Source organism: Hoplias malabaricus, chromosome 2, assembly GCF_029633855.1.
Source record: "Hoplias malabaricus isolate fHopMal1 chromosome 2, fHopMal1.hap1, whole genome shotgun sequence".
Lineage (NCBI taxonomy): Eukaryota > Metazoa > Chordata > Actinopteri > Characiformes > Erythrinidae > Hoplias > Hoplias malabaricus.
Window position 1 is genome coordinate 64,351,198 of NC_089801.1, and position 26,257 is coordinate 64,377,454.

General features: G+C 39.9%; 1 protein-coding gene and 1 long non-coding RNA gene across 2 annotated transcripts; one reads left to right on the forward strand and one right to left on the reverse strand.

The window, feature by feature from the left end:
- Window positions 1–9,800: 9,800 nt before the first annotated feature.
- Window positions 9,801–10,947, reverse strand: LOC136686122 (uncharacterized). Its single transcript, XR_010800286.1, has 3 exons — window positions 10,869–10,947; window positions 10,661–10,737; window positions 9,801–10,032 (listed from the first exon to the last, which is right to left on the reverse strand). It is a non-coding gene; the product is annotated as an uncharacterized lncRNA (long non-coding RNA).
- Window positions 10,948–18,182: 7,235 nt separating this feature from the next.
- On the forward strand, window positions 18,183–25,859 carry LOC136677879 (GTPase IMAP family member 8-like). Its single transcript, XM_066655578.1, has 4 exons — window positions 18,183–18,813; window positions 18,943–19,002; window positions 20,206–20,877; window positions 23,908–25,859. The coding sequence occupies exons 1-4, from the start codon at window positions 18,183–18,185 to the stop codon at window positions 25,857–25,859; spliced, it is 3,315 nt and encodes a 1,104-aa protein (XP_066511675.1).
- The last annotated feature ends 398 nt before the right edge of the window (window positions 25,860–26,257 follow it).

A 26,257-nucleotide genomic window follows, 5' to 3' on the forward strand; every position in this document is an offset into this window, starting at 1 on the left:
CATTGCAGCTTTGAATGATGTTGCTTCCTTAACCCTGAATGGTGCCGTAGGTCAATTTATTCATTAATTCTATAAGCATAAGATATTTTCACTTGTGAATTTTTTAAATAAATCAGCCAAAATATTTCTGACTCAGACCATGTTATTCTCAAATTTTTCCACTGCTGTTTACTTTCTTTGAGAATGGACATTTCATACTAATATTCATCATTCTGTTTTGAGGTGTTTGAAGCAGTAAATATAACCCCTGGCAAAAGTAATGGGATCACCATTTTTATAGGATGTTTTTTCCATTATTTATGTTTGTAGAAATACATAAATCACAGAGACATGCCACAAAACTATCCATCCATCCATCCATTATCTGTAACCGCTTATCCAATTTAGGGTCGCGGGGGGTCCAGAGCCTACCTGGAATCATTGGGCGCAAGGTGGGAATACACCCTGGAGGGGACGCCAGTCCTTCACAGGGCCACAAAACTATCTTGTTTTAAAATTCAAACCTTCTCCCTCTAGCTTAAAAAACTGTTAAAAAGAAAGAAATGTACTTGCTGTAGCGCAATTGTTTTTGTTAGATAAAGTAGAGGAATAGAAATATGGAAGTACTCAATTCTGAGTACAATATTATGGAATCACTCTGTAATTTGCAGTTTCTAAAGCAAAAATCTGAACTGTAGGAAATCACCTAACAAAAATCAGATTTACACACAAAAAAGCCAAATGAATGCCATCATTACCACCTAAATAGAAAAGAACAAAGACACAGTGGACTAAGGAAAAAGGCGGTGGGTGACTGGATGAAAGTGAAAGGGGATGATGCTTTTGTTTGGTGCCAGTCCATTTATGAAATTTATGAAGATGACTGACTGCCTAAAGAAAACATGTAGATTTCCACAGTCATTAATAAGATGGGCCTCCAAAAGTATGGAGGAGATGGCAGTCATTACATATTCTATAAATGCCAAAATCTACATTAAAGTTTTGGACATTTTTCTTATTTCATCAGTTGAAAAAATGTTTGGTGATGACTTCATTTTTCAGGATGATAACGCATCTTGGCATAGGGAAAGGCTGGGAAACGTTTCTTTCAAGAAAAACAAAGAACCTAAATGGTATGACCTGCAAATTTTCTGGATCACAATCTAGTTGAAAATCTCTGGTGGAAATTGAAGAAAATGGTCAATGACAAGGTTCCCACCAGCAAACCTGATCTGGCAACAGCAATAAGAGACAGATGGAGCCGGAACGATTAAGTATAATGTTTATCATTAGTTAAGTCCATGCCTCAGAGAGAATACAAGCTGTTATAAAAGCCACAGGTCATGCAACAAAGTACAAATGGTGCAGTGTTATTTTTTTTATGATTCCATTATATGTTCCTCAGAACTAAGTGATTCCGTATATTTTCCTCTACTTGATTGATTACAAACATTTATTTATTTATTTATTTTTAGCCAGAAGGTTGGTATTTAGAAAAAATTTAATTTTCTGTCATGTATTTATTTACGTGTCCTTGCACTGTATAGGTTTATATATTCTGTCTGTGTGTGTGTGTTTGTGTGTGTGCGCGCGAGCATACCTGCTGTGTTCCGATGTTTATTACCATAATTTTTGGTCTCCAGCCAACCTATCACCATAGAAACAAATCTCTATACATCATCTAATCAGTTGCCGCAGCAGCTTAATACACTCGATATGCAAATAAGTTGAAACATCATTCAAAACAGCTGGTGGGGAATGGACATTCACACATCACATCAAAACAGTGTGTGTGTGTGATTTTAAAGTAACTGCTCAGTCCCAATCTAAAATCGTTGTAACATGAATAGAAAATACAGTTGAAAAGTGAAATTGTAAAATACACTTCACTTGCATCACTTTGTGGAAAATGTAACCCACCAAAATTGCATTTCTACTGATACATAAGCTTTGTGTGGTTCTCAGTGGTTTTGTTCTTAAAATCCTGCTTTTAGCAGGTCACCACAGGGTTTAGCCAAACAGTTTATTGCAGAGTCTTTACATGGGGTCAAGGCAGCAAACACAAACTGGACAGGTCCATCACAGGGCATCATGCACTCACACATTTACCTCCCCCTGTGAAAGGAAACCAGAGCACTCAGAGGAAACTCACACATTACTGTTCTTCTTTTTCTTCTTATTCTCAGTGTTTATTCTACACACATTTCTTTAAACATTTTCACAAGTTACAGTTTGAGCTACAACCACAAGACTTGGAACAATCGTAGAACCTATAACCCTGAATTTGGAGTTTTTATTAGTTGTCAGTTATATTAATCAAATTGAAAGAAATAATCACTTGAAATATATCAGTCTTTGTGTAATAAATAAGTATATTATACAAGTTTCCCTTTTTGAATGGAATTACTGAAATAAATCAACTCATGATATTCTAATTTTATGACCAGCACCTGTAATCCACAGTAACTTGAGTGTCTTTCTGAATAGGCCTTTTTGGCTAAACTTAATTCTAAAATCCTTACACTTTCACCTAAAAACTTAATTCAAACTTTAAATTTCTCCTTTCAAACACATAAAATTATTTTGATTATGTGAGTTTATTCTGCATTTTTAAATGGAATTTTAAGGGTGGCAGTCAAAATATATTGTCTGGATTTTAAGGCTTTTTAACATAAAGGGGAAATTTATTTAATGAGAAAATCTAAATAAATATATATTTTTAAAGTGTATATTTTAATGTGTCAGTCAAAATATATTGGCAGTTTTTAAGCTGGGTGTGTATTAAAGATTTTTTTGGAATGAATGTTCTGCCGAGGCCCCGCCCGTCTCCTCGAAAGATTGGCTGCTGCCCACTGGAGTGAAAACTGGTTGGTTCAAACGGCTGTCAATCAAAATCGCAACTTAATGATAGACTTTATGAAATACATTTAATCACGAAATAAAATTTAAAATTAAATACATTTTAAGATACATTCAATTATTATATATTTTATAAATCAGTATGTATTAATGAATTCATTTATTACTTTATTTAAAAAATTCTATCACAGCTCCAATTTTTTCGGGTTGTGGGTTCTATCTCCTCTCTGGGTGACATTTTGAAAACAAAATTTAGAAAATAAACACTAAAACACTAAAGAAAATTCTAAAATACTACGCCAAGCTGAGAAATACATCTCCCAGAGAGAGAGGCAGATAGGAGACACTCCAAACACACATATAAAGTCTCCATGTGCTGTAAGGATTTGAACAAATTTTCTGACACACATACACAAGAAAGACAATAAAAAAACAGGGAAAAAGTTACATATAAACGAGAAAAAGACAATAAAAAATGGGAAAAACCGTTATACATACACAAGAAAGACAATAAAACACAGGATAAATGTTACACATACACAAGAAAGACAAAAAAACAAATGGAAAAAACATTACACATACACAAGTAATACAATAAAAACTGGAAAAACTTTACACATACACAAAAAGGGGAAAACAGTGGCCACCATAAAAGAAAATGGGTGCACTGTAAATCCTAATGATCAAATACTACTGAATTGAGAAATTCTAACTTAAAATATATTGAAAAGTTTCACTGTAAGATTTTGATTGAGCAGAGACCTGCTTGTGGTTTTAAGTAAAAATAGCTGGATATGAAAGATTTAACTGAACTTAAATGTTATGAGTTTATGCAGCTGGAAGTCACAGACAGGACCGGTTCATGTGTGTGTTTCAGTGCAAGGGACAGTGGTGTAACAGGTAGAATCACTGTCACATAGCTCCAGAGTCCTGGGGTCGTGGGTTGGAGTCACGCATCAGGTCACTGTCCTGAGGAGTTGGTTGTGTTCCTCCACAACACACATTGGTGGGTGAACTGGCCGTGCAGGAGTGTCCATAAGTGTGAGTGTGTGGTGCCCTGTAATGGACTGGCACCTTGGCACAATGAATGAATTTATGGTTAGATTAGTTAATGGTATTGAGCACCAGAAACGCACATTTTTTAGTTGTATTAAGCATTAAATGAAGTAGACACTTAAAGTAACTGTGTATGCATACTTCTGACATTTGATTATTATGAACTTAAAAATTTTATGGAAACAGATTGCCTTAATTTTTTTGAGTTCTGCAAACTTATCTGGGTTTACTGTGTAGAGTTAAAAATAATTTCTTGGTTCTATTGCAGTTGTTTATGGATATATATTTTTTCATGTTTGTTTTTATAACTAGTCACATTTGAATGATTTTATACTGAGTTTTTATTTCCCCACACATTCACACAAGCTCATTTTTACTATCTATAATATTTTTTCCCTTACAATTTTCACAGTTGAGAATTGTCCATTAGGTATCACCCTCAGCTCTGTTCCTATTGGACAGTCTTGACTTTGGGCTTACGTTATGTGGCTAACTGAGAAAGAAATCCTTTGTGGAATAGCCCAAAGTCTTGCATTTGTAAATTTGTCTTCAGTGAACATAGTGTAGTATAGTGTAGTAATTGTAACGCTCTTATACCAGGTAATAATGAATTTCCTCACTTTGTGAAATTACCTGTTCGAGTGCCCTGGGTTAACTAAGTTTATGTTAGATGGCTATTAATATTTTACCACTTATTTATGAAACCATGCATAGTTTGGAACTGTTAAATATACTATGGCGGTGCCTCCAATTACTAAGCGAGCTGTATTTATACTAGTCCCCTTTCTCGGAATAACATACAGGACAAAACTCAAAGACAATAGGATGCAAATGGTTTTGATTCAATACACCCCAAACTAAGAGATATGGATCTGGAATGAAAACTGAAAAATATGGATTTTACATACAATATGTAAATGCGTATATTTGGCAAAATTTTAAATCACCTTTTATTTCTTGGAAAAAAATCTTTCAAATACTTTAATTAAACTACCATGTATCTATCTTTATAATAAACCTAATTCTCTGGTTATTATAGACACAAATATTAAGAAATCCAAACTTTTAACCTCAAACCATGTGATGGGCCCACACCCACACACACACACACACACCCTAAGCTGGCATTTAACTAGTTCTCGTTGCGGGCCCGAATCGTTGTTAGTGTGCGTTGCGGCCCATAAAATATAAATCACTGGCCTCTTCACTCTTACAAGCAACCACATTTAATAGGTTGTACCTCAACATGTACTGAACCTCACTCTGTCAGATGTTCTCTCTCTTTCAGTCTCTCCCTTCCTCTCCCTCTCGGCGGCAGTGGTAGTTTGGCTCTGAGTAGTTGGGGTTGATAGCTTGGAGCGGCTAGGCTAACAGTTCAGGCTCCCACGAGGCCTGTGGACGTTTGGTACGGTCTCCCTGAGCAAAACTAGTAGATAGCTGGTTATTGTGGAGTGTTGGAGAGGATACAGCTTGGTTTTACTGACCAAACGAGTCCGAATTTTGCTATCCTGGGTTAGGTTAAAAAGCACATAAATGAGCATCGCTTATTCACACTCGGCAATAAAATGCAAGAGATAAATATTACCATCACTCCACGTCCTTTTACAACAGCACATTTACAGTTTAGTGTGATACCGAGCTGACAACATCGTTGCAAAGATTATAGTTGTTCAGTAGACTACCGAAAAACAACAGATAAGTTTTTCCTGCATTCTCTCGTCTCCTCTCTTTTTTTCTCGAGCCCACTCCCATTTTCCTTGACCAACCACCAGAGAGTTCCAGTCATGAGACTCAATAAAATTAAATAGAAACAGGAAAAATATACAACCAGAGACCAAACAGAAATGATCAAATATGTAAAACCATAGGAGACATTCAAATAAACAAATTTATTAGTATTAAAATTATTAATAATGCTAATTAGTTAGAAGGGTTACACCCTCTCTCCACTAATGGTCAGGATGTCCCCATATGACCTAACTTTACATTATAGGGATTGCATCTCAGGCTTGTTCAATTCTGAGTCCCTCAAATCTTTTAACTATTCCTCTATGAACTATGGTCAGGGGCTGGTCTTTAGATCTGCCAGGTTCTTCATACATAAGTCGGATAATAGGCTTGACTTGTCTCTTCTCTGTAGCAGGACTCTCATCTTCACTTGACTTTGCTTTCTCGCTTGAACTCGGCTGAGAGCTTTCTTGGTCACTAGCGTTGGCTGACTGAGTGATGTCTGGATGGACAGGAAAATGAGAACTTAAGGCAATGTCTTCATTCATAAGAAGTTCAATGTGTAGTGGATATGATGAATGTGTATTAATTTCTAATAAGAAATTGTGACTTTCTGAAGATGTGATTTGATATACCCAAACTTTAGCTCGTTTCAGAGACATCTCCTCACTAGCAGATGTAAGGTGAGATAAACCTCCAGAGCAGGCCCGTAAAATTCCCTCCAAAGGCCCTTTTTATGACTTAAGGACCCCCAGGGTCAAGAAAAGAATACAGAGAGACACAGAGACTCAATCTTGATTGAAACTCACAAAGCCCGCTTACACCTTTTTAAACACTGTTAACTCTAAAAGACTCAAACATCCCAAAGTTCTTACATGGAAAACAAGTTGTATATGGGCACAACTGTTTGAAATTAATCCCGTTTTGACAAAATAGGTGGAATTAATTTACATGTGTTTAAAGTCATTTTTGTTTATATGAATTTATGTAGAACAAAGGTAGCCATATACTATGTGTTTAGTTGGTTAATAATTATATAGAACATGGAACCCTCAAAATGACCTTCTGAGATGAGGAGAAACCTGCCCAGGAGAGACCTGCATGGACATGTCTCTCTCTCACAGGGCGGCATATCAGCGACGACGAAGAATCCCCACAGAGACCTTCAGAACACCAACAGCTCAGACGGCTGCGTCTGAAAGCCTCGGGAGAAAATGAACGCCCGCGGTTGCAACCTACTAGGCCCGCGTCTGCAATTCTCCAGGAAGTCGTGCCGGAAGGCACCGTCAGCAACATGCTCCCTGTCCATCTCCGAATACGTAAGGTCACATGGTCTCATGTCTCTCATGGCTCATGGGTTGGTACTGAAAGTTTGCTGGGATAAACAATAGCCTTTCTTAGAACTTAGGGCAATAATGATCATAGAAAAATTCCCTCATATATTAATCTCCCTGTTCCCTCATATATCGCTGTAATCCATTTTATTATATGAATGTCTATTCAGTATTCATTATTTGATATTATTATTAATAAATCAGTTGTGTGATAAAACCAATCCTTGGTTATTTGTTTGTGTGTGCACCTTTCTTGTATGGAATTTGTAACTTCTAGTTCAGATTCCATTTCAGAGTTAAGGACCCACGGCGGGTCAATGAGCATAATTCATTAATAATAGTTAATTCTAGCTAATTCTTTTGTATAATATGTGAAGATGACCTACTTGTCTAAGCTAAAATTAAGACAGGTAAGGACACTACATATTAGTTAATGGCTCCCAAACATGGAGCTTAGCAAAATGAATTAAATAATTAATTATTAATAAAATAATAATTAATTATCATTGACTCCGCTATGTAGTGCTAATGCCACCGCAACGTGTGCATACTATTTCCACTACAATTGCCTTCACCCTCTGAACCACGATCCGTTTCTCGCTGCATTACAAGGCTATAATTGAGCTCTCTGTCACTCACAACCACCTCATTTGCACTGAAACATCATTCCTCCGCTCCTCACTATCCTGCACTACCTCTGAGCTGGGCGTAGCCTCTCTGTCCTTGGCAGAAGAGAGATACATGTCAATGGTGTAATAGATCTCACAGTCCTCACTTTCAGAATCACTAGTGGAATAAAATAGTTGTCTTTTCTTGTCTGTTTGCGAGCCGCCACGGAGTAACCAGACCCACATGGTTTCGGTCCACCTGTCTCACTTAGCATAGGCTCATCATCAGCAGTAGAGTTGTAACATCACAAGCTGTCCTATAGGCAGGAGTGGTCTCGGTGGATGTCTTTTACACTTCCTAGGCCTTTCTCAGGTTTCACTTGGTAGACAGGAAGATTTGGCATCCTCCCAATCACAACTGCTTCCCTTTCAATCCTAAATTTTTAAGTAAGACTCTGTCACCACAGTCAAGAGCCTTGAAACGAATCCGTTTTTTTGTTCTTTTAATGGCTTTTGTCAGCTGCTTCACCATCCAGTTTGTAGACATTTTTTATGTCATGTCTCAGCTTTTTTACATACTGAGAATGTGTGACTTCTTCATCATCTTTCAGAGAGTTGCCAAACCAGACATCCACCAGAAAGTAATGGTGGATATTCACCAGAAAGTAAGGTGAATATCCAGTTGCACCATTTTTAGTACTCTTATAGGCATGAACCAAACTAACAACATGCTAACTCCACTGATGCCTCTGGGAAGGTCCCAAGCATTGACAGAAGGATTGGTTGAAGCGCTCCGGTTGCGGGTCCCCTTGCAGATGGTACTCCTAAGAGCTTCAGAAGTTCCTGAATAAGTTGGCTCTCAAAGTCTCACCCTTGGTCAGCCGTGGATGCGAGCAGGCAGTCCATAGTGAACAAAATACTTTTCCACTAGAATTTTAGCCACTGTGATCGCCTTCTGATTCTTCGTGGGAAAAGCCTGTGAATAGCGGCTGAAATGATCTGTTACTACCAAGATGCTAGTGAAACCCTTGGAATCAGCTTCTAATGAGAGGAAATCAATGCATACAAGGTCCATGGGACCACTGCTTGTGATCTGGTGGAGCGGTGCTGCTTGTGGACTACTGCTCTTACGCACAATGCACTCTCCACAGTTTTTCACATACTGCTCAACTTCATGTGTCATTTTGGGCCAATAAAACCTATTCCTTAGGTGTTCAAGAGTTCGCTCGACCCCTAAGTGTCCCAAATCATTGTGAAGTGCTATCATCACTTTCGGCCTGTATATCTGTGGCAGCACAAGCTGGTGGGTCTCTACCCCAAATCTTCCCTTCTTTACCCGATACAGCAACCCATCTTTGGTGACCAATCTGTCTGCTTCACGTTTCATGAGTCCTAGCTCAGGAGTCTGTTCTAACAATTTGGAAGGCCAACTGCTAATGTTGAGGGCCTGTTTCACAACTTTGATGACTTTGTCACTTTCCTGTGCCGCCTCAATATCTTCTCTGCTCAACACTTCCATCTGATCTCCCTTCAAAGAAGTGGGGAAAACATAAGCATGTAGTATGGCTTCTGCAGGAGTGCACAACTGTTCAGCCAGCCTGAAAGGCATCTCTCGTGAGTCATGGGGACAAACTCCACTACAGATGGCTTTTATTTCAGGAAGAGATATACTTTTCCACTCTACATTGGTACCATCTCCTAGGGTACACCAGGACAGCAGGTCAGCATCTGTGTTAACTTTTCCTGGACGGTATTCAATATCAAAGTCATAGGTTGCCAAGGCCGCAAGCCACCTATGGTATACAGCTGGTAGAGTTAGCCACACATAAAACTGCAGTAGATGCTGTAGCTTCTTGAGTTGCTTCCTTAAACCTGCTAACTCTGAAGGACTTTCATGATCTGGAGCTATTTTGTGACTGGGCGTCACTTATTCTCCTTCCTTGGAGGAGCTCCGACTTGATTTCAAAGTGAGTTCACTGAGCTGGGTGTAACCAATTATCAGTAATATAATAGTAAGTTACAGTTTAATAACGAGTTGGACCGGTAACAATCTATGACTCGAACCAGAAGACACCAAATTCTCTAGGAGCCGGTGTGTTGAGCAGCAATAAATAATCAGACAAGGGAATGAATATTGATTAACCTCTCTTGTATTTTTCAATCAACCAAAAATATTGTTTCACAAAATAATCAATAACCAAAAACCCAAATGTCTACAATAACCAAAAGTGTGCACACACAAAATAAAATAAAGTGTCTGTTTGGGATCCCTCAGACCTGAGAATTTGTTACAGGTGCACCTGATATTAAATGTTCGTCTGAGTGTCTTGAGGATGTATGAGTGTATGAGTGGGTACGTAGGTATCTCCTTGTCCGTGTCTTTTCTTCAATGTTCCTGGCTCGCCATCTAATGCATTCGGAATCACGTCCTGATTCTTGAATTTTCCCGTCCTCTCAAAAAACCTGACCTATAAACAAGGTCATATCTATTATTTCTATTCTCAGATAAATCAATAAAAGTTTAAATGTCTAATTTCTACATACTACACCCAACTTCATACATATATCTTAAATCTTATCAGATCTCAAATCTTCAGTTTCAATTGTACAACATTCAAAAATATGGATTTCCACTCATATGAAATGTTTCAATGTTACTCACAGTGAGATACTTAACATTCTGAGTTGCTTCCAGAGGTATCAAAGAAGTGTGCTTAATTAATTACTCCTCATACACTATAGGCCTACTAGTGTGAAGAAGACTGCACCAAAAATTACCCTCTTAATTCCTTAAATTCACAATTGGAATTAATGAATTTCTGCAGTTACAAGTACAATAGAATATAGTTTTACACTCATCATATGAATTATCAAATCATTATTATTCCCTTTCTTTCCTTAAATTGGCAACAGAAAATAAAACCGTTCCTCTTATACACTGATATAAAATAATAAATACAATATACATGTTCCAAACTTTGCACAATTACTCACTTCTGTGCATTCACAGACTTTAGAAATACCCCAGCTTTTGATAGCACACTAGACGTAAGATAAATTTAGCCCCAGGGCATCAAAGAGAGACATGTTTCTCACCGTTGCTCCGTATTTCAAAACTGCGCCCGCCGTCCTCGGCTTGAAGCGGCCCCGAAATTGGAAGGTAAGTAATTAGCCTATGATACACCAAATTAGCATTAGCATGGGCGATAACGATAAATATTAACAAGCACTCTTTTATCTGATACAACGCGTTGTCGTTATTCAATTACTCGGCTTCTGACTCCTAATAGGAAAGTTCACCTACTCTTTTCCGTGCCGTGGTGTAACGCCAACTTTTCTCTGGGTTTTTTCTTCTTTCTTCTGTTTAGCATGAAGCTGCCCTCATTCTCGTGACCGAGGTCCAGAAAGTAAAAACCGGGAAAAAACTACGCACTTCCCTACACCTCCAACCGATAGGCAGAACGTCACCTGAACAGCTCCTGATTGTCTGCTGAACCCCAGGCACCACCCACGCGGAGCCAAGCGAACTGAGCAAATGCAAATTAGTTACAATACAAAATCTGAAACCCTGCCGATGTAGCAATTAAAGTAAAATACATATTTATATATTCCCAATATTTGTCTTATCTAAGTATGGTTTCGTTTATTTATTCATTTTTTATTTTTTTTCTTTTATTTTTTTTTTCTTTCACCTGGCTACATGGGCTTTTACATCTTTGAGCTCTACTGCAAACCAGCAACTGATCAGATTCTGTAGTCTCAACCATTTGTTTTTTGTTTTGTCAGTGTTTACTTGTCTTCATGAAGCCATGTACTCTTCTTTGACTTGGATTTCACTGAGAAGTTCCAGGAAATTTGGAGGGTTATTCTTTCTTTCCCTCAATCTCATCTGAACCAGTAGGAGGTCTGAGGTCAATGCTCCCCTGAGGAGCTGCTCTACATGCACTCTGTCACGGGAAAAAAGGCCACTGGGCAGATACGGGGACTGGACATGAGACGGGACTTGAGACAAGACAGAGGGTGGAAATGGGGACTGGACATGTGACAGGACAGATGACAGGACTGGGTGCTGGGAATGGACGGGAGCAGAGACTGGTGACAAGACACTGGACAGGATAGGAACAGAAATGTTAGACTGGACAGGGGTATGTGACTGGACAGAGGCTGGGTGCTGGGACTGGACAGAAGACAGGACATGTGACATGACACTAGACTGCAACGGGGACTGGACTGGAGACGGGACTTGAGACTGGAGAGAGGGTTGAAACAGGGACTGGACTGGACTAACAGGGTACTGGACAGGACTAGGCAGGGGAACAGGGACAAGAACATTTACAGGGGCTGACACAAACACAGTGACCGGGACTGGGACAGAAACGAAGGCAGACATAGGTACAGGGACAAGGACAGAGACAGGAATCATGACAGGGACAGACAGGGGAACCAATATAACAGGGGGGTGCCCAGGACTGGCAAATATCTGTGGGGCAGTCTGAGGAACCAGCCTGGGCACAGTTCTGGGGATCGTCCCTCGGACATGACCAGGAGCGGCCGGGGCCACAGTCACGGGTGCCGAAACGGCCGAAGCCATAGTCACTAGGACAGGAGCGGCTAAGGGAGCCGCGCTCACGGAGACAGGAGCGGCTGAGCGAGCCGCGCTCAAGGAGACAGGAGCGGCTGAGGGAGCCGCGCTCACGGAGACAGAAGCGGCGGGTGCCGCCATCACGGAGACAGGAGCGGCTGAGGGAGCCGCGCTTAGGAGACAGAAGCGGCGGGTGCCGCCATCACGGAGACAGGAGGACCTGCGACGACGTCCACGGAGACGGGGACCTGCGATGATGTCCACGGAGGCAGGGGGACCTGCGACGACGTCCACGGAGGCAGGGGGACCTGCGACGACGTCCACGGAGGCAGGGGGACCTGCGACGACGTCCACGGAGGCAGGGGGACCTGCGACGACGTCCACGGAGGCAGGGGGACCTGCGGCGACGTCCACGGAGGCAGGGGGACCTGCGACGACGTCCACGGAGGCAAGGGGGCCTGCGACGACATCCACGGAGGCAGGGGGACCTGCGACGTCGTCCACGGAGACAGGGGGACCTGCGACGTCATCCACGGAGGCAGGGGGACCTGCGGCGTCGTCCATGGAGGCAGGGGGACCTGCGGCGTCGTCCACGGAGGCAGGGGGACCTGCGACGTCGTCCACGGAGGCAGGGGACCCTGCGATGACGTCCACGGAGACAGGGGACCCTGCGACGACGTCCACGGAGACAGGGGACCCTGCGACGACGTCCACGGAGGCAGGGGGACCTGCGGCGTCGTCCACGGAGGCAGGGGACCCTGCGATGACGTCCACGGAGACAGGGGACCCTGCGACGACGTCCACGGAGGCAGGGGCCCGTGCCGCTCGCCGGGCACGTGCTGGAGCAGTAAAGGGTTTAGGGGGTTTGACGGGCGCACCCATCAGAACCCTTATAGGTGCGCCCCTGTTAGCCCCACCTCCGTTGTCCTGAGGTTGGAGGCTAACAGCCCCTACCCTTAACCCCCCCAAAAAATTTCTCCGGACCTGAGGGGGTAATCCACCATCGAGGGGGTGTCTCCAGCACGTTTCTTTCGCCGACTCTTTCGACTCCCGCTGGCGCAATTACTCGATTCACGCGTCGACTCCTCCGGTATGGGATTCGGAACAGCGCCAGGCAGGAGCTGGAGCCGGCGACTCCATTCCGAGGCCGCTTTCAAAACCTCCCCCACAGGATCTTTGGGGCCTGTACGGAATGGAGTCCGGCGAACAGCACATATCGCAAATGGATAGTCTGTGCTAGCTGCGTCCTTGTATTGGTTGAACATTCTGTCAGGAACATGGAGCGGACTGACTGAGGGCGGACGCATTCGCTAAAACACAAACGTTTATTAAAGAAAAAATAACAAAACAAAGAGACTTTTGACAGAAGGTAAACAAGCTAGACTGGACACTAAGAAATAAACAGGGTAAATGGGACAGACGGAAAACAAAGCGAAACGACGACAAAGGGAATGAAATGACGACGGGGGAAACTTCGGAGACAGACAGAAACATGACCGACTGGACATAGAACAAGGTAAAATGTTCGACAAACAGGACGTGAGACAAGAGGGCTTAAATGCTTGACACAAACAAGACACACCTGGACAGATAACGAGGGGACAGGTTAACAAATGACAGACGAGGAGGCGGGACAGGAATAATAACAAACATAGCCATGTGCTAAAAGAGCACATGACCGGGGAAAACAGACATGACACGAGGGCGTGACACTAAGATATATGGATCTGGAATGAAAACTAAAAAATATGGATTTTACATACAATATGTAAACGCGTATATTTGGCAGAATTTTGGAAAAAAATCATACAAATACTTAAATTAAACTACCATGTATCTATCTTTATAATAAACCTAATTCTCTGGTTATTATAGACACAAATATTAAGAAATCCAAACTTTTAACCTCAAACCATGTGATGGGCCCACACACACACACACCCTAAGCCGGCATTTAACTAGTTCTCGTTGCAGGCCTGAATCATTGCTAGTGTGCGTTCCGGCCCATAAAATATAAAACACTGGCCTCTTCACTCTTACGAGCAACCAAATTTAACAAAAAGTTGTACCTCAACATGTACTGAACCTCACTCTGTCTCTTTCAGTCTCTCCCTTCCTCTCCCTCTCGGCGGCAGTGGTAGTTCGGCTCGGAGTAGTGGGGGCTGATAGCTTGGAGTGGCTAGGCTAACTGTTGGGGACAAGCAATATATTATTGTGTGTTTGGTTTTCTCTTTTTTTTTGTGGTGAACCTTGTGTGATTTTTGTGGTGTTTAAATTGAGCTTTATTTTGTCAATGTGTGCATATTTGTGGTGGGTTGTGGATTTATTTATTTGTGTATGTTGATTGCCACCTGCTGCTACCTCTAATTGCTGACAGGACCAATAAGGGTGATCATTGCTGGGGAAAATTAACAGACGTACTTTTGGGAGGAGGAGACTCTTTGTTTTTAAGGAACTGAAGGAGACAGGAAGGGGAGCGAAAAAAAAGAAGAGAAGCAAGGGAAGGCACGAGGTCATGGCGTGACGACTAGTGCGTGGATATAGGAAATTGAGTAAAGGAGTTTGACGTGGCGTAGCGAGTTGGAAATCGAGCGAGTGATCCTGAGAGGGCCAAGGAAGTAGCTACCGGACTAAGGAGAGTGGAACTGGTGACGCTGGAGATACAAGACGGGGAGCGCTTGGACGGCCACATCAAAGGCGGGACGCTGCAGACTCCAGGGCTGGTTTCGATCAGCCTCGGAACGGTGTGAGTACTGCAGCCTTAATTGTTGTGGCCTGAGTGTCTTCTGCTGCTAAGATTAGTTCGCTAGCCGTTAATGATCGTTTTTAGCCTCTCGCTTGGAAACTCCAACTTAATTTTAATTCATTTTAGTAGTTCTAGATTACTTTTTTTTAATAAATAATTTTATGATTGGAATTAAGTTTGGTCTATGAGTTGCTGGGCAAATTCTGTTTTCCCGACTGAACAAGCTTTTGGGTCAAGCTGAAAGGGGGCTAAGTTGGGGAGAGTGCCATAGACACATTGGGTTTTGTAGTTTTTCTTTTATACATATTTGGTAAATTTGATTTAAATTATATTATTTCAACTTTAGGGTTTTAAGTAAGCCCTTCAACCGTGTTCCTCCTCCCTCCCCCCGAATATAACATGCTCCCACAAGGCCTGTGGAAGTTTGGTACGTGCTCCCTGAGCAAAACTACTAGATAGCTGGTTATTGTGGAGTGTTGGAGAGGATACAGCTTGGTTTTTCTGACCAAACGAGTCCGAATTTTGCTAGTCCCACTAGACTTAGTGCTATCCTGGGTTAGGTTAAAAAGCACATAAATGAGCATCGCTTATTCACACTCGGCAATAAAATGCATGAGATAAAATATTACCGTCACTCCACTTCCTTTTACAACAGCACATTTACAGTTTAGTGTGATACCGAGCTGACAACATCATTGCAAAGATTATAGTTGTTCAGTAGACTACTGAAAAACAACAGAAGCTTTTCTTGCACTCTCTCTCCTCTCTTTTTTCTCGACCCCACCCCCACCCTCTCATGAGAGTTCCAGTCATGAGACTCAATAAAATGAAATAAAAACAAGAAAAATATACAACCAGAGACCAAACATAACTTATCAAATAAGTACAACTACAGGAGACATTCAAATAAAAAAACTTATTAGTATTAAAATGATTATTAATGCTAATTAGTTAGAAGGGTTACACAATCCTTCCCAAAAAATATTCAAACTTAAAGTTGAGGTATTCTGCTAAAATGTGACCTACCGGATTCGAGAAGGAGCGGCACAATCGCACTGTGGTGATGTAATCAATCTATAGATGATTCATTACAGATAATACAGTACCTGAATGTTCTAGCTTTCTAAATATGTCTACAGTGACACACACACACACACACACGAGGGGCGCAAGTGGGACAGGGGGGCGGTTTCTGTTTTGATTTCAGCTGTTACATGAAGGTGAAATGGCGTCTGGTTACGGTAAGTACATACTGTAAAACCGAATTAAAACAGGCGTGTGTGTCACGGTGTTGTATTTTCATCTTAAACGTGTCACAGTAGTCTATACAGAGTTAGAGAAAACAGGTCCTAATCTTAGTGTGTGGTAAACTGATATGGAGCTCTTCTCACTGCAGAGGGCTGCGGTAAAACATACAGGAAATAACTTAGTATTGAATTAGATGTTTTGAAACAGTTTGAAGCGAACAAAATGACTCAAAAATGTGACTTTTTAATTTCCAGACGATTATCGTTACTGCGCTCGTGTGGTAGGCGGGATTTAGGTCTTGGCTCCTATTGGTCGCTGAGTTTGGAGTGACAGCTCCAGTACGCAATAGCGTTCGGTTTATAAGTGTTTGAAAGAGAAGGCAGCAGCCTTCTCCACATTGCTGCCTCACGAGTCAGTGCCCAAAGGCAGCCTTCTTGTAAGTGACGGTGTTTACAAATTAATTGCTTTAGAGACAGGCTTTAAAAGCAGCAATATTTGAACATGTTACTAAGACACTGCACATATAGTGCTCGCCTAAATAATTACAACTTTGAAGATACTGAGAGAACATATAGTGTTTAAACAATCATTCATTTAAGACACAACTCTTAAAATTACACTGAAAAGTGTCCAATATAATTTCAGGTACTACCACAAAATGGCGGCACTCCAAAGTAGTGCACTATTATAGTGAATAGGGCCCAGTTTTGGACACAGTGAGATTCTCACCGGATTTACATTCCAGATATCTCTAATGATATATTGACTAATCAGAAATGAAAATTTAATTTTTGATATAAGTAATTAAATTTTACTAGTAAAAATTATATTGTTGATTTCAATAATTCAATTCCCACTAGGTAGCAATTACATTTTTAATCTCAAATTTATTTTGTCCTAGAATGGACATTTGATGTTAAATATTACATTTTTGCTAAAGAGTTGAACAGGAATGGGAAAAAGAGAAAGTGAGTTTCCTTCCACTGAGAAATGCTCAAGAACATTTGAATTTCCTGTGTCAGTAACAGGAATTTATTTGAAGAAACTGCATTATATAAATCTGCTGTGGTGTGACTAGTCAGAATGATCAGTCAAGATATCTGAAACGTCTAGTTAAAATATGATCACGATATCCATGGCAAGCCATTTTCCTGCTATCCTGAATTCAGTTTGCACATGTAAAAATACAATTCATTCTAGAAAAATGTCATTCTTATTAGTAGAACTAAATGTGCAACTGGTGGCACGGTGGCGCAGCAGGTAGTGTCGCAGTCACACATCTCCAGGGGCTCCGTCTGTGAGGAGTTGGTGTGTTCTCCACGTGTCCGCGTGGGTTTCCTCCAGGTGCTCCAGTTTCCTCCCACAGTCCAAAAACACACGTTGGTAGGTGGATTGGCGACTCAAAAGTGAGTGTGTGTGTGTTGCCTTATGAAGGACTGGCGCCCCCTACAGGGCATATTCCTGCCTTGCACCCAATGATTCCAGGTAGGCTCTGGACCCACCGCAACCCTGAATTGGATAAGCGGTTACAGATAATGAATGAATGTGCAACTGGTGTTTGTTGTAATGTGTAGGAAATAATGTGTAGATTCCTCTTTTGTCACAGATCCATTATGTCCCCGGAAAAGGAGTAGTATACACGATCCTCCTAAAAGTAAGTTACACAGCATCCATATTTTCTGGAATAAATTCTGTATTGCTTTCACTGTTTTAAGTGAATATTCTCTGTTGTTCAGAACCAAATCCTATAAGTGTTTATTTTAGTTTTGAATGTACTATAAACATAAATAACAGGACAGGGTCTCTCCAGGTTAGTGGACGTGCTGAAAGCTAAAATGCTGCATAAAACAATACACAATTCAGTAGATAAACATTTTGACTTTTTATTTAAGTCAAACTTTTTTTATTTAAAAAGACTCAGACAAAGTTCTTATTAATGCTAGATCTTTTTAAATTACAACTATATATTACACAACACTTTAAAATGTACCTGTAGACCTATTAGTAATATATTAATATAATTCTTTCATTATACAGTGAGGATGATGCTGCTGGGGAAGAATTACCAGGAGAACAGAAGAGTGGGAAATTTCATCCTGGGAAAAAACGTGTTTGATTCTGAAAACATTTGCCCACCACAACAGCATTGTGAGAATGCCAGAGAAATAGTGGAAGGAAAACCCATCGCACTCATCAGTGCATCTCATTTATTTGATAATCCACTGTCTGTGAATGAAGTGACTGAGCGAATGAGAGAGTGCATGTTTCTGTGTGATCCTGGACCTCATGTTATAGTGCTGGTCATACAGCCAGAAGACTTCACCGATGTAGACGATAAAAGGCTGGATTTCATTTTTCGTTCTTTATCTGAGGACCCACAAAAATACACCATAGTGATGAAAATACAAAAACCACAGAGAGGCAGGGCCACCCCAGTGGGAAAGAGTGTTTCTAAAGAAGTTATCACAGAATACGGCAGATTCCAGTTTGACTTTAACAGTGGATGCAGTCATTCCACTCTTCTGATGAACATGGAAAAGATTGTGGAAGAGAACAGAGGGAATTATCTTAAGTGGGAGAAATTTGTGTTGGCTCCAACTGAAGTACAACCCCACGAAGGGTCAACAGCACAGAAAAAGTCTGAAATCAAAACTCCAAAACTCAAGGATAAATGTAAATAGTCTATTTCCATACTTCATGGAATCAACCAAATATTAGAATGTCCATTATTAGTAACTGTGTCTGATAATCGGTCTCTCTTATGATCACAGTGGGTCACTGACATTAATATTTCTAATGTAGGGAGAAGTTTGGGGGATATTTTCAAGAAAATGACTCCTGGTAAGAAGTCTGAGGCTGATAGTAAGTAAAATTTTATATTGTACTACATTTCTAAATTCTAACCAGGTATAGATATGAAGTAAAAACATACAAAATGTATATAATTTTTCTATCTAATCATACTACATTTGTTCTAGGAATTAGCTTTTAAATTACCTGAAAAACATTTCTTCTTCACTCAATGAATCTTAATTTATGGTTCTGATCAGAAAATGTCTTCCCAGAGATTTTTCATCATATTCAGGAGAAGGTTAAAGTCCTGGAGTCAGTGACACACCAGTGACGTTCTCAGGTTTCCACAACCCACTGGTGTTACTCAGAATGGTTTCATTTTCAAAGCGATTACAACAAAACTAATCACGGAAATGAGACAATGTTTTTGAATCAGAAAGTGGATTTACAAATTGCTTCCTAGAACCATCATAAAATTCCTTGCAGTATTAGATTACATCCACAGCCAGAACTTGTGTGTGTGCAAGCATTTGTGTATGGCACTCACATACCAATATACACCAGTCAGCCATAACATTATGATCACCTCTTGTATGTCCCTTGGCTTGTCATTACAGCAAAGATTGCAGCAAGTATTTGCTGAGATATTCGTAATTGTTTGCTTCCATTAAAATTTTGCAGGACTCCCTCAGAAAAATTGTCACTGTGGTGGTATCCCAAGGGTACAGATGAAGTACTTTCTATATTAATTGTAGTGTTTTTGTGTTGATTTCATATGTCCAGTTTCATCTTCAAGACTTGTCTATTTTATTTTTATTTTATTTGAGTTGTATAAAATGTGAAAAATTACAGATATCCCTCTCTCCTTCTGGAGAAGAGAATGTAATGAACATTTGGGGAACACAACTGGACTTTAACAGCACTGCTGTACCTTTAAAGGTATATTTCCAACATGGTTTGTACATTTAGTGACAAGTAATGTACAAGTGGAATACCTTTTTTCTGACACCGAGCAAATACTGGTCTTCTGACCATTGCTTGGTATAGGCTGGCAGCAGGTCTTTCTTGCTGTACTCACACTTTGAAACTCCTTACACTTACACTCTTCCATCAGCTTTTCCTCGTCTCTTTCCATCTTCAAGTCTTAGAACTTTTCTCTCAAGATTTTGTTTTACTCTAGGATTTTGTTAAACCTAAATTGTAAAATGTACTTAGGTTTTTAAAAGACTCTTCAAGTGTAACTTATTGTTGTTATTGTTTTTTCTCTTTCAGTGTCTCGGAGGTTGAACTTGGTGTTGTGTGGCAGCGATGAAGAGCTGAAGTCTTCTGTATCAGATCTAATACTGGGGCCAATCCAGCGCCGTTCAGAGACCAGCTCAAAGTGTGTGAGGAGAGATGGAGAAGTGTCTGGACACTCAGTCACTCTTGTGGAGATGCCATCTCTCTGCCACTCCCAGCTTTTAGAGAAATTGATGAGTGAGGCTCTTCACTGTTTCTCTCTCTGTGATCCTGGAGTCCATGCTTTCCTCTTCGTCGTTCCCCCTGGGCCTCTCGCTGATGAAGACAAAAGAGAAATGGAGATGATACAGAAAACCTTCTGCTCCAAAGTCAAGGATCATTTAATAGTTCTTTTTACAATTCAGCAAGATATTAGTAGCTCCCTGTCAGAGTTTATAGAGCACAACACAGACACAAAGAAACTTCTAGACATTTGTGATCACAGACATATTTTTGTGAAAACAAAGACAGGGAAACCTCTAAAGCAGGCGAATGAAGAACTGGTGTACCAAATTGTAAATGAGATAGAATCACAGCCATATTGTCTAAACATGTTTGTAAAAGCCCTAGAGAAACAGGTCAGACATGACGTTGAAGACGAGTATAAAGAAGAACTGCTCAAAAAAGAGATGGAAATCCAGGAGCTGAAGGGGATGAAGTCAGAAGGTAAGTTTTTTTTTTGATATTTCAGAAAATGTGTCACATTTATTTTAATACCACATTCTTAGGCAGCTTTTCTCAACCAGGGTGCAGCCTGGATTCTGACAAAAATATTGACAATGCAAAAAAAATGGTTCCAAAACTTATCATGAAAACAGATAGATAAATATATAGATCTATATACAAGACAACTAAATGCAGTTAGCATTTACCAGAAGTGCAAATAGTATCATAGTGTAAAATGGAACTCAATGCAAAACTTGCAGTATTGTGCAATTATAGACAATGGGTAAAATGGCAGTAAAGTGTGAGTTAAATATTAATAAGTAAAAAGAATGTTGATTTGGATATTGTTGGACTTGTGCAGTGGCACACAGTCATAGGTGAACAGGGAGAATAGCAGGGGGCTCAGTACACAGCCTTGTTGCACACTAGTGTTCAGTGTGAGGCTAGAGGTGACTGCCCAGTCTCACTGACTGGTCTGTTAGTAAGAAAGTCCAAGACCCAGTTACACAATGGAGTGCTGATTCCTAGGTCAGTAAGCTTGGACACCATCATGGTAGGGATGACTAGGTTGAACACGGAGCTGAAGTTGAAGAACAGCATCTGGATGTAGCTGTTATTATTGTTCAGGTGGTTGAGGACAGAATGAAGGGCAGTGGAGATGGCGTCCTCTGTGGATCTGTAATTTGATGTCAACGAAACACATTCATCAGAATCAAGAAAAAGAGAATGAGATAATGTGGTCTCAGTGGTACTGTTTAAGACAAATTTGTTTGCTGGTTGACCACTCTGATTGTTTCCAAAACCTGAAGTTCAATGGTAGAATTCAGACTGAAGAATTCATTGCCAAAATCTTGGTCCATGTATTGCAATCTGATGTTGCCTTTTATTTAAAAAAGTAGTCTTTATCTTGCTGAGAAGGTAATTTAGTGTCTCTGGTATGCTAGTCTTTGGAAGAGTTAGTTTTTCAATATTGCTTCCCCCAAAATCACCTATAGTCTTGCAGATGTTGAACCAGCCATTGCTGTCTGAGGAAAAAAAGTGCAAGCATAGTTAGTAATGTTCAACATAAGAGACAAATCCCCTCTAGACCAAGACTGGCTAATTTCTGACTGGTGTGCCGTCTTTGCTAAAGGTTAGTATGAAAGAGAATTTATGTAGGACTGAGGTTTTTAAGAGTGCATTAGTTTTAGGTAGATGAGGCTTGAACTAGAATTGGAATTAAAATCACTTTATTGGCTGCTGCTTGCACACAGGAAATTGTTTTCTGCATTTAACCCAATCCATGCAGTGAAATACATTTACACACACTAGCGAACACTAGGGGGCAGTGAGCACACATGCCCGGTGCAGTGGGTAGCCCTAGCCACTGTGCCCAGGGATTATAGCAATTGATTTTATACTAAGAAATTTAGGGTTAAACAAAACATCTTACAGGTACACCAAGCAGTCTACATTTAAATAAAACAATAAAAAAAATCATGAAATAAATGAATGTTGCAGTAGTAGACAACTTGGATAAATATGCAAGAACTTGTTTTGTAGGTGAATGGTTACTGTTATAAAATGTACTTGACATAATTTACCAACTGTAAGTCAAATAAGCAACACCTAGTACTGCAACAACGTTCCGGCTTACATTATGAACATTTAAGTTGAAATCACAACCGTATAGTAGTAAGTCTGGCTTTTAGTTTCATAATAAAACACCACAATCATAGAACTCACCCTTTAAACATGAATGAATTTCTTCAATGTAACAAGACACATCCCTCAAATTATAGTCTGCTAGTGGGTATGCATCATGTAGCTCTTGTGGAACTTCCACTTCCTTGCCTGGTGATGTTTTCAGATCGTAAGCTCTATAGTGTTCAATATACCATCTACTGAGCTTCTTCACAATGAAGATCAATGTGTTCTACAGAATCACCATTTGGACAATTTCACCTAACTTTGGCAATCCTCCCAGTGAGCAATGGATCAAGATCATCCAACAATTGTAGTTTAGACAATCGTGTGTCAAACATTTTGCCAAACACACCATGTCTGTCCCTGAAGACCTCTGTCTAAGAGCATTTGAGATATCCTTATTAAGAACATAAATGTGAACAGTGGATACGCTTGTCACTTCCAGTCTGGTAAAACTACATGTATGCAAATTATTTGCAATATGATACTGATGTCGCTCTGAAAGTGAAAGGGGCACGTTTTTGAAGCACCTGATATTCCTCACAACTCTTTAAAAAATGTTTTGCTTCAAATCATATTGTCCATAAGTGGACTGTAATGAACTTGGTGGTAAGCTAAAGTAAACATTAACCAGCTCAGTATAAGCAGCTACACCTATACACAACATAAATACACCACTTTTCATTTATGGTATTAAACAATTAGAGTCCCACCCGCAAATTCGCTAACTAACTAAATTACAACTGCTCATAAATCAGTGGGTTCATGGGCCAATCTCACTAACCAAACTGTCACAGCAGTAACTAAATACTATGTTAATGTAAAGCTTGCTAACGTTAGCTAGCATGAATACATGAAAGGTGTAGGTCTGGCTTAGCAATTCACAAAAATTTAACTGATAAAGAACACAGTTCAGATGTGTCATTTTGTATCTAAGACATCACAATCACAAAAAATGCATTACCCTTACGTTTTTTCCGAGCTAACTTGCTGAGGCAGAAAATGGCTGCTGAACTACAGGTGGAAGAATCTAGAAAAGATGTAAATGTCATAGAACAGACGTCATGACGTCAGACACACAGGATAAACTTGACCTGAAACACTTGTACTGAAAATTGTATTAAGGGAACAGATTATAAATTTCAAGTTGATATAATGCTCAGAATTACACTACCACTAACGCGGAAAGCTCAGTGAGACTTATTCAAAAAAATTACATCAACAATTACTCAAATCACTTTTTACAGTGTATAGATGAGTATTTGACCATGGCACAATCAAGATTGAGTCAGAAAGTTTAGAAATTATGGCTACAACCCAGTCAAAAATGTATTCTATTTTCAGATGAAGATGATCCACAGCAGGTTTCCAGCTGCTTAAGGATAGTGTTGATTGGAAAGACAGGAAATGGAAAGAGTGCAACAGGAAACACCATCCTGGGAAGGAAGGCATTTTTATCTGAAGCCAGTGTGGATTCTGTGACTAAGGTTTGTGAAAAAGCTGTTGGTGAAGTTCAGGGGAAGTCAGTTGCTGTTGTTGACACTCCAGGACTCTTTGACACCACACTGTCCAATGATGAAGTACAACAGGAAATTGTGAAGTGCATCTCACTGTCGGCACCTGGACCCCATGCTTTCATCATTGTACTGAGTGTCGGGAGATTCACCAAAGAGGAATCAGACACTTTAGATCTGATAAAAAGGATCTTTGGTCCAAAGGTTTCAATGTTCAGCATAGTAGTGTTCACCAGAGGAGATGAACTGAAAGATCAGACAATAAACCAATACGCAGAGAAAAGTAAGAATGAAAAACTGAAGAAGCTGCTCAGAGACTGTGGAAATAGGTACCTAGTGTTTAATAACAATGACAAAAATGACTGCACCCAAGTTTCAGAGCTTTTAAAACAGATAGAAATAATGATAAATTCAAACCAAATTCAATACTTTACAAACATCATGTTCCAAGAGGCAGAAGTATCCATCAAAAATAAAATAGAAGAAATTTTGAAAGAAAAAGAGCAAGAAATTAAAGCTGAAAAAGAGAAGCTGAACACCAAATACAGGAGAGAAATGCAGAAGATGCAGAAAAGACTACAGGAAGAAAAAGAAAAGGCTGATGAAGAAAAACTAGAAATGCAAAGAAAATTCACAGAAAAGATGGAAAATCTCAAAAAAGAGTTTGAAGAGAAAGATGAACTAGAGAAGAACAAACGGGAGTTAGACGACAGGAGAAGGTCAGAAGAAGTAAAAATGCAAATGGAGAAATGGCAGAACAGAATTAATGAGTTGGAAAGAGAGAATAGGAGGCAGCGAGTTGATTTTGAAAAACAGCAAAGTGACAGAGATGAAGAGGATAAAAAGAGAGAAGAGCGATACAAACAAGAAAAAGAAAACCTCAGAAATCAACAAAACCGAACCATGGAAGAACTGAGAAAGAGACAAGACAAAGAGCTTAAAAAGAGAGATTTAGAAGAGGAAAGAAGGAGACGAGAGGAAGAGAATGAAAGGTGTATTTGGGAGAGAAGAATAAAAGAGTCTGAACATGAGAAGAAAGAGATACAAGAGGACCTCAAACAAAAACAGAGGGAATGGGAAGAAGAAAAGAAAAGACAAGTGAAAAGACTAGAGGAAGAGGACAGACTTAGAAAACAGAGGCACACAGAAGAGCTGAGAGCAAAACAAGAAGAACAAGACCGAATGAGAGAGGATTTTTTCCAGAAAATGGAAGAAGAGAGAAGTTGTAGAGAGGAGGAACAACGACAGTGTAGAGAAGCACAGAGAAAAGAGAGTGAGCTAAAAGATAGAGAGTATGAAGAACAGAAACGACTAATGGAAGAACAGATGAAAGAGCAATATGAGAAACAGGAAAAGATGAGGAAGGAAGAGTGGGAGAAAAGAAAACATGAGGATGATGAGAGAAGAGAAGAAGAAAGACGAAGAGAAATGAAACTTAGAGAAGAGTTAGAGAGGGAGATTAAGGAAAGAGAGAGCGAATACGCTGTTAGAAAAGAGAGAGAAGAGAAGGAACGTCAGGACATGATCAAGAAGCATAACCAGGAAATGAAAGAAATGAAAAATAAATTTGAAGATGAAGCCAGGAAGCAGGCAGAGCTGCAAAACGAGTTCAATGATAAAAAAGAAAAACTTTTTCAGGAGCTGATTGACGAATATAAAAAACAGTATGAACTCCTGGAGAATCTGTTTACAAGCGCTAAAGGAGATTATATGAAATTACAAGAAGAATATGAAAAACTAAAAAGTGAGTTTGAATCAAGATCAAAATGTGTTATTCTTTGAGTCAAAAATGAGAAAATGTTTAACCTGATCATTATGAATGATTTTTCTTCAAAGACAGTGAGATAATTTTAAATAATGGAATATATATTTACTAAAAGGATTTTTACTCAAAGATTCCCCAGTATTTGTTGCGTCTGTAGAGTACAGTTCATTAACAAAGTCATTTCAGCTTTTCCCTGAGCTTAGTGACAATCCTGCTGACACAAAACACTTTTAAAAGACTTTACAATAGAATTTTATTCCTGGCCCTAATACAATAACTTTAGGTAAAGGTTAAAGACTAGATCATTTGCATGATTTGTATTTTAAAGATAAAAATGGTATAAAATCGTTCTTAACACTGATAACAGTACCAGTGGGGACAATATTAAGTGTGGAATATATCATTTAGTTATTCT

What these genes read in the sequence shown, in the direction of transcription:
- LOC136677879 (XM_066655578.1), top strand. Translation starts at nt 18,183, where the DNA reads ATGATGCTGCTGGGGAAGAATTACCAGGAGAACAGAAGAGTGGGAAAT. An exon ending in TCCAAAACTCAAGGATAAAT is followed by an intron (nt 18,814 to 18,942) that starts GTAAATAGTCTA and finishes TTTCTAATGTAG; the next exon opens with GGAGAAGTTTGGGGGATATT. An exon ending in TAAGAAGTCTGAGGCTGATA is followed by an intron (nt 19,003 to 20,205) that starts GTAAGTAAAATT and finishes TTTCTCTTTCAG; the next exon opens with TGTCTCGGAGGTTGAACTTG.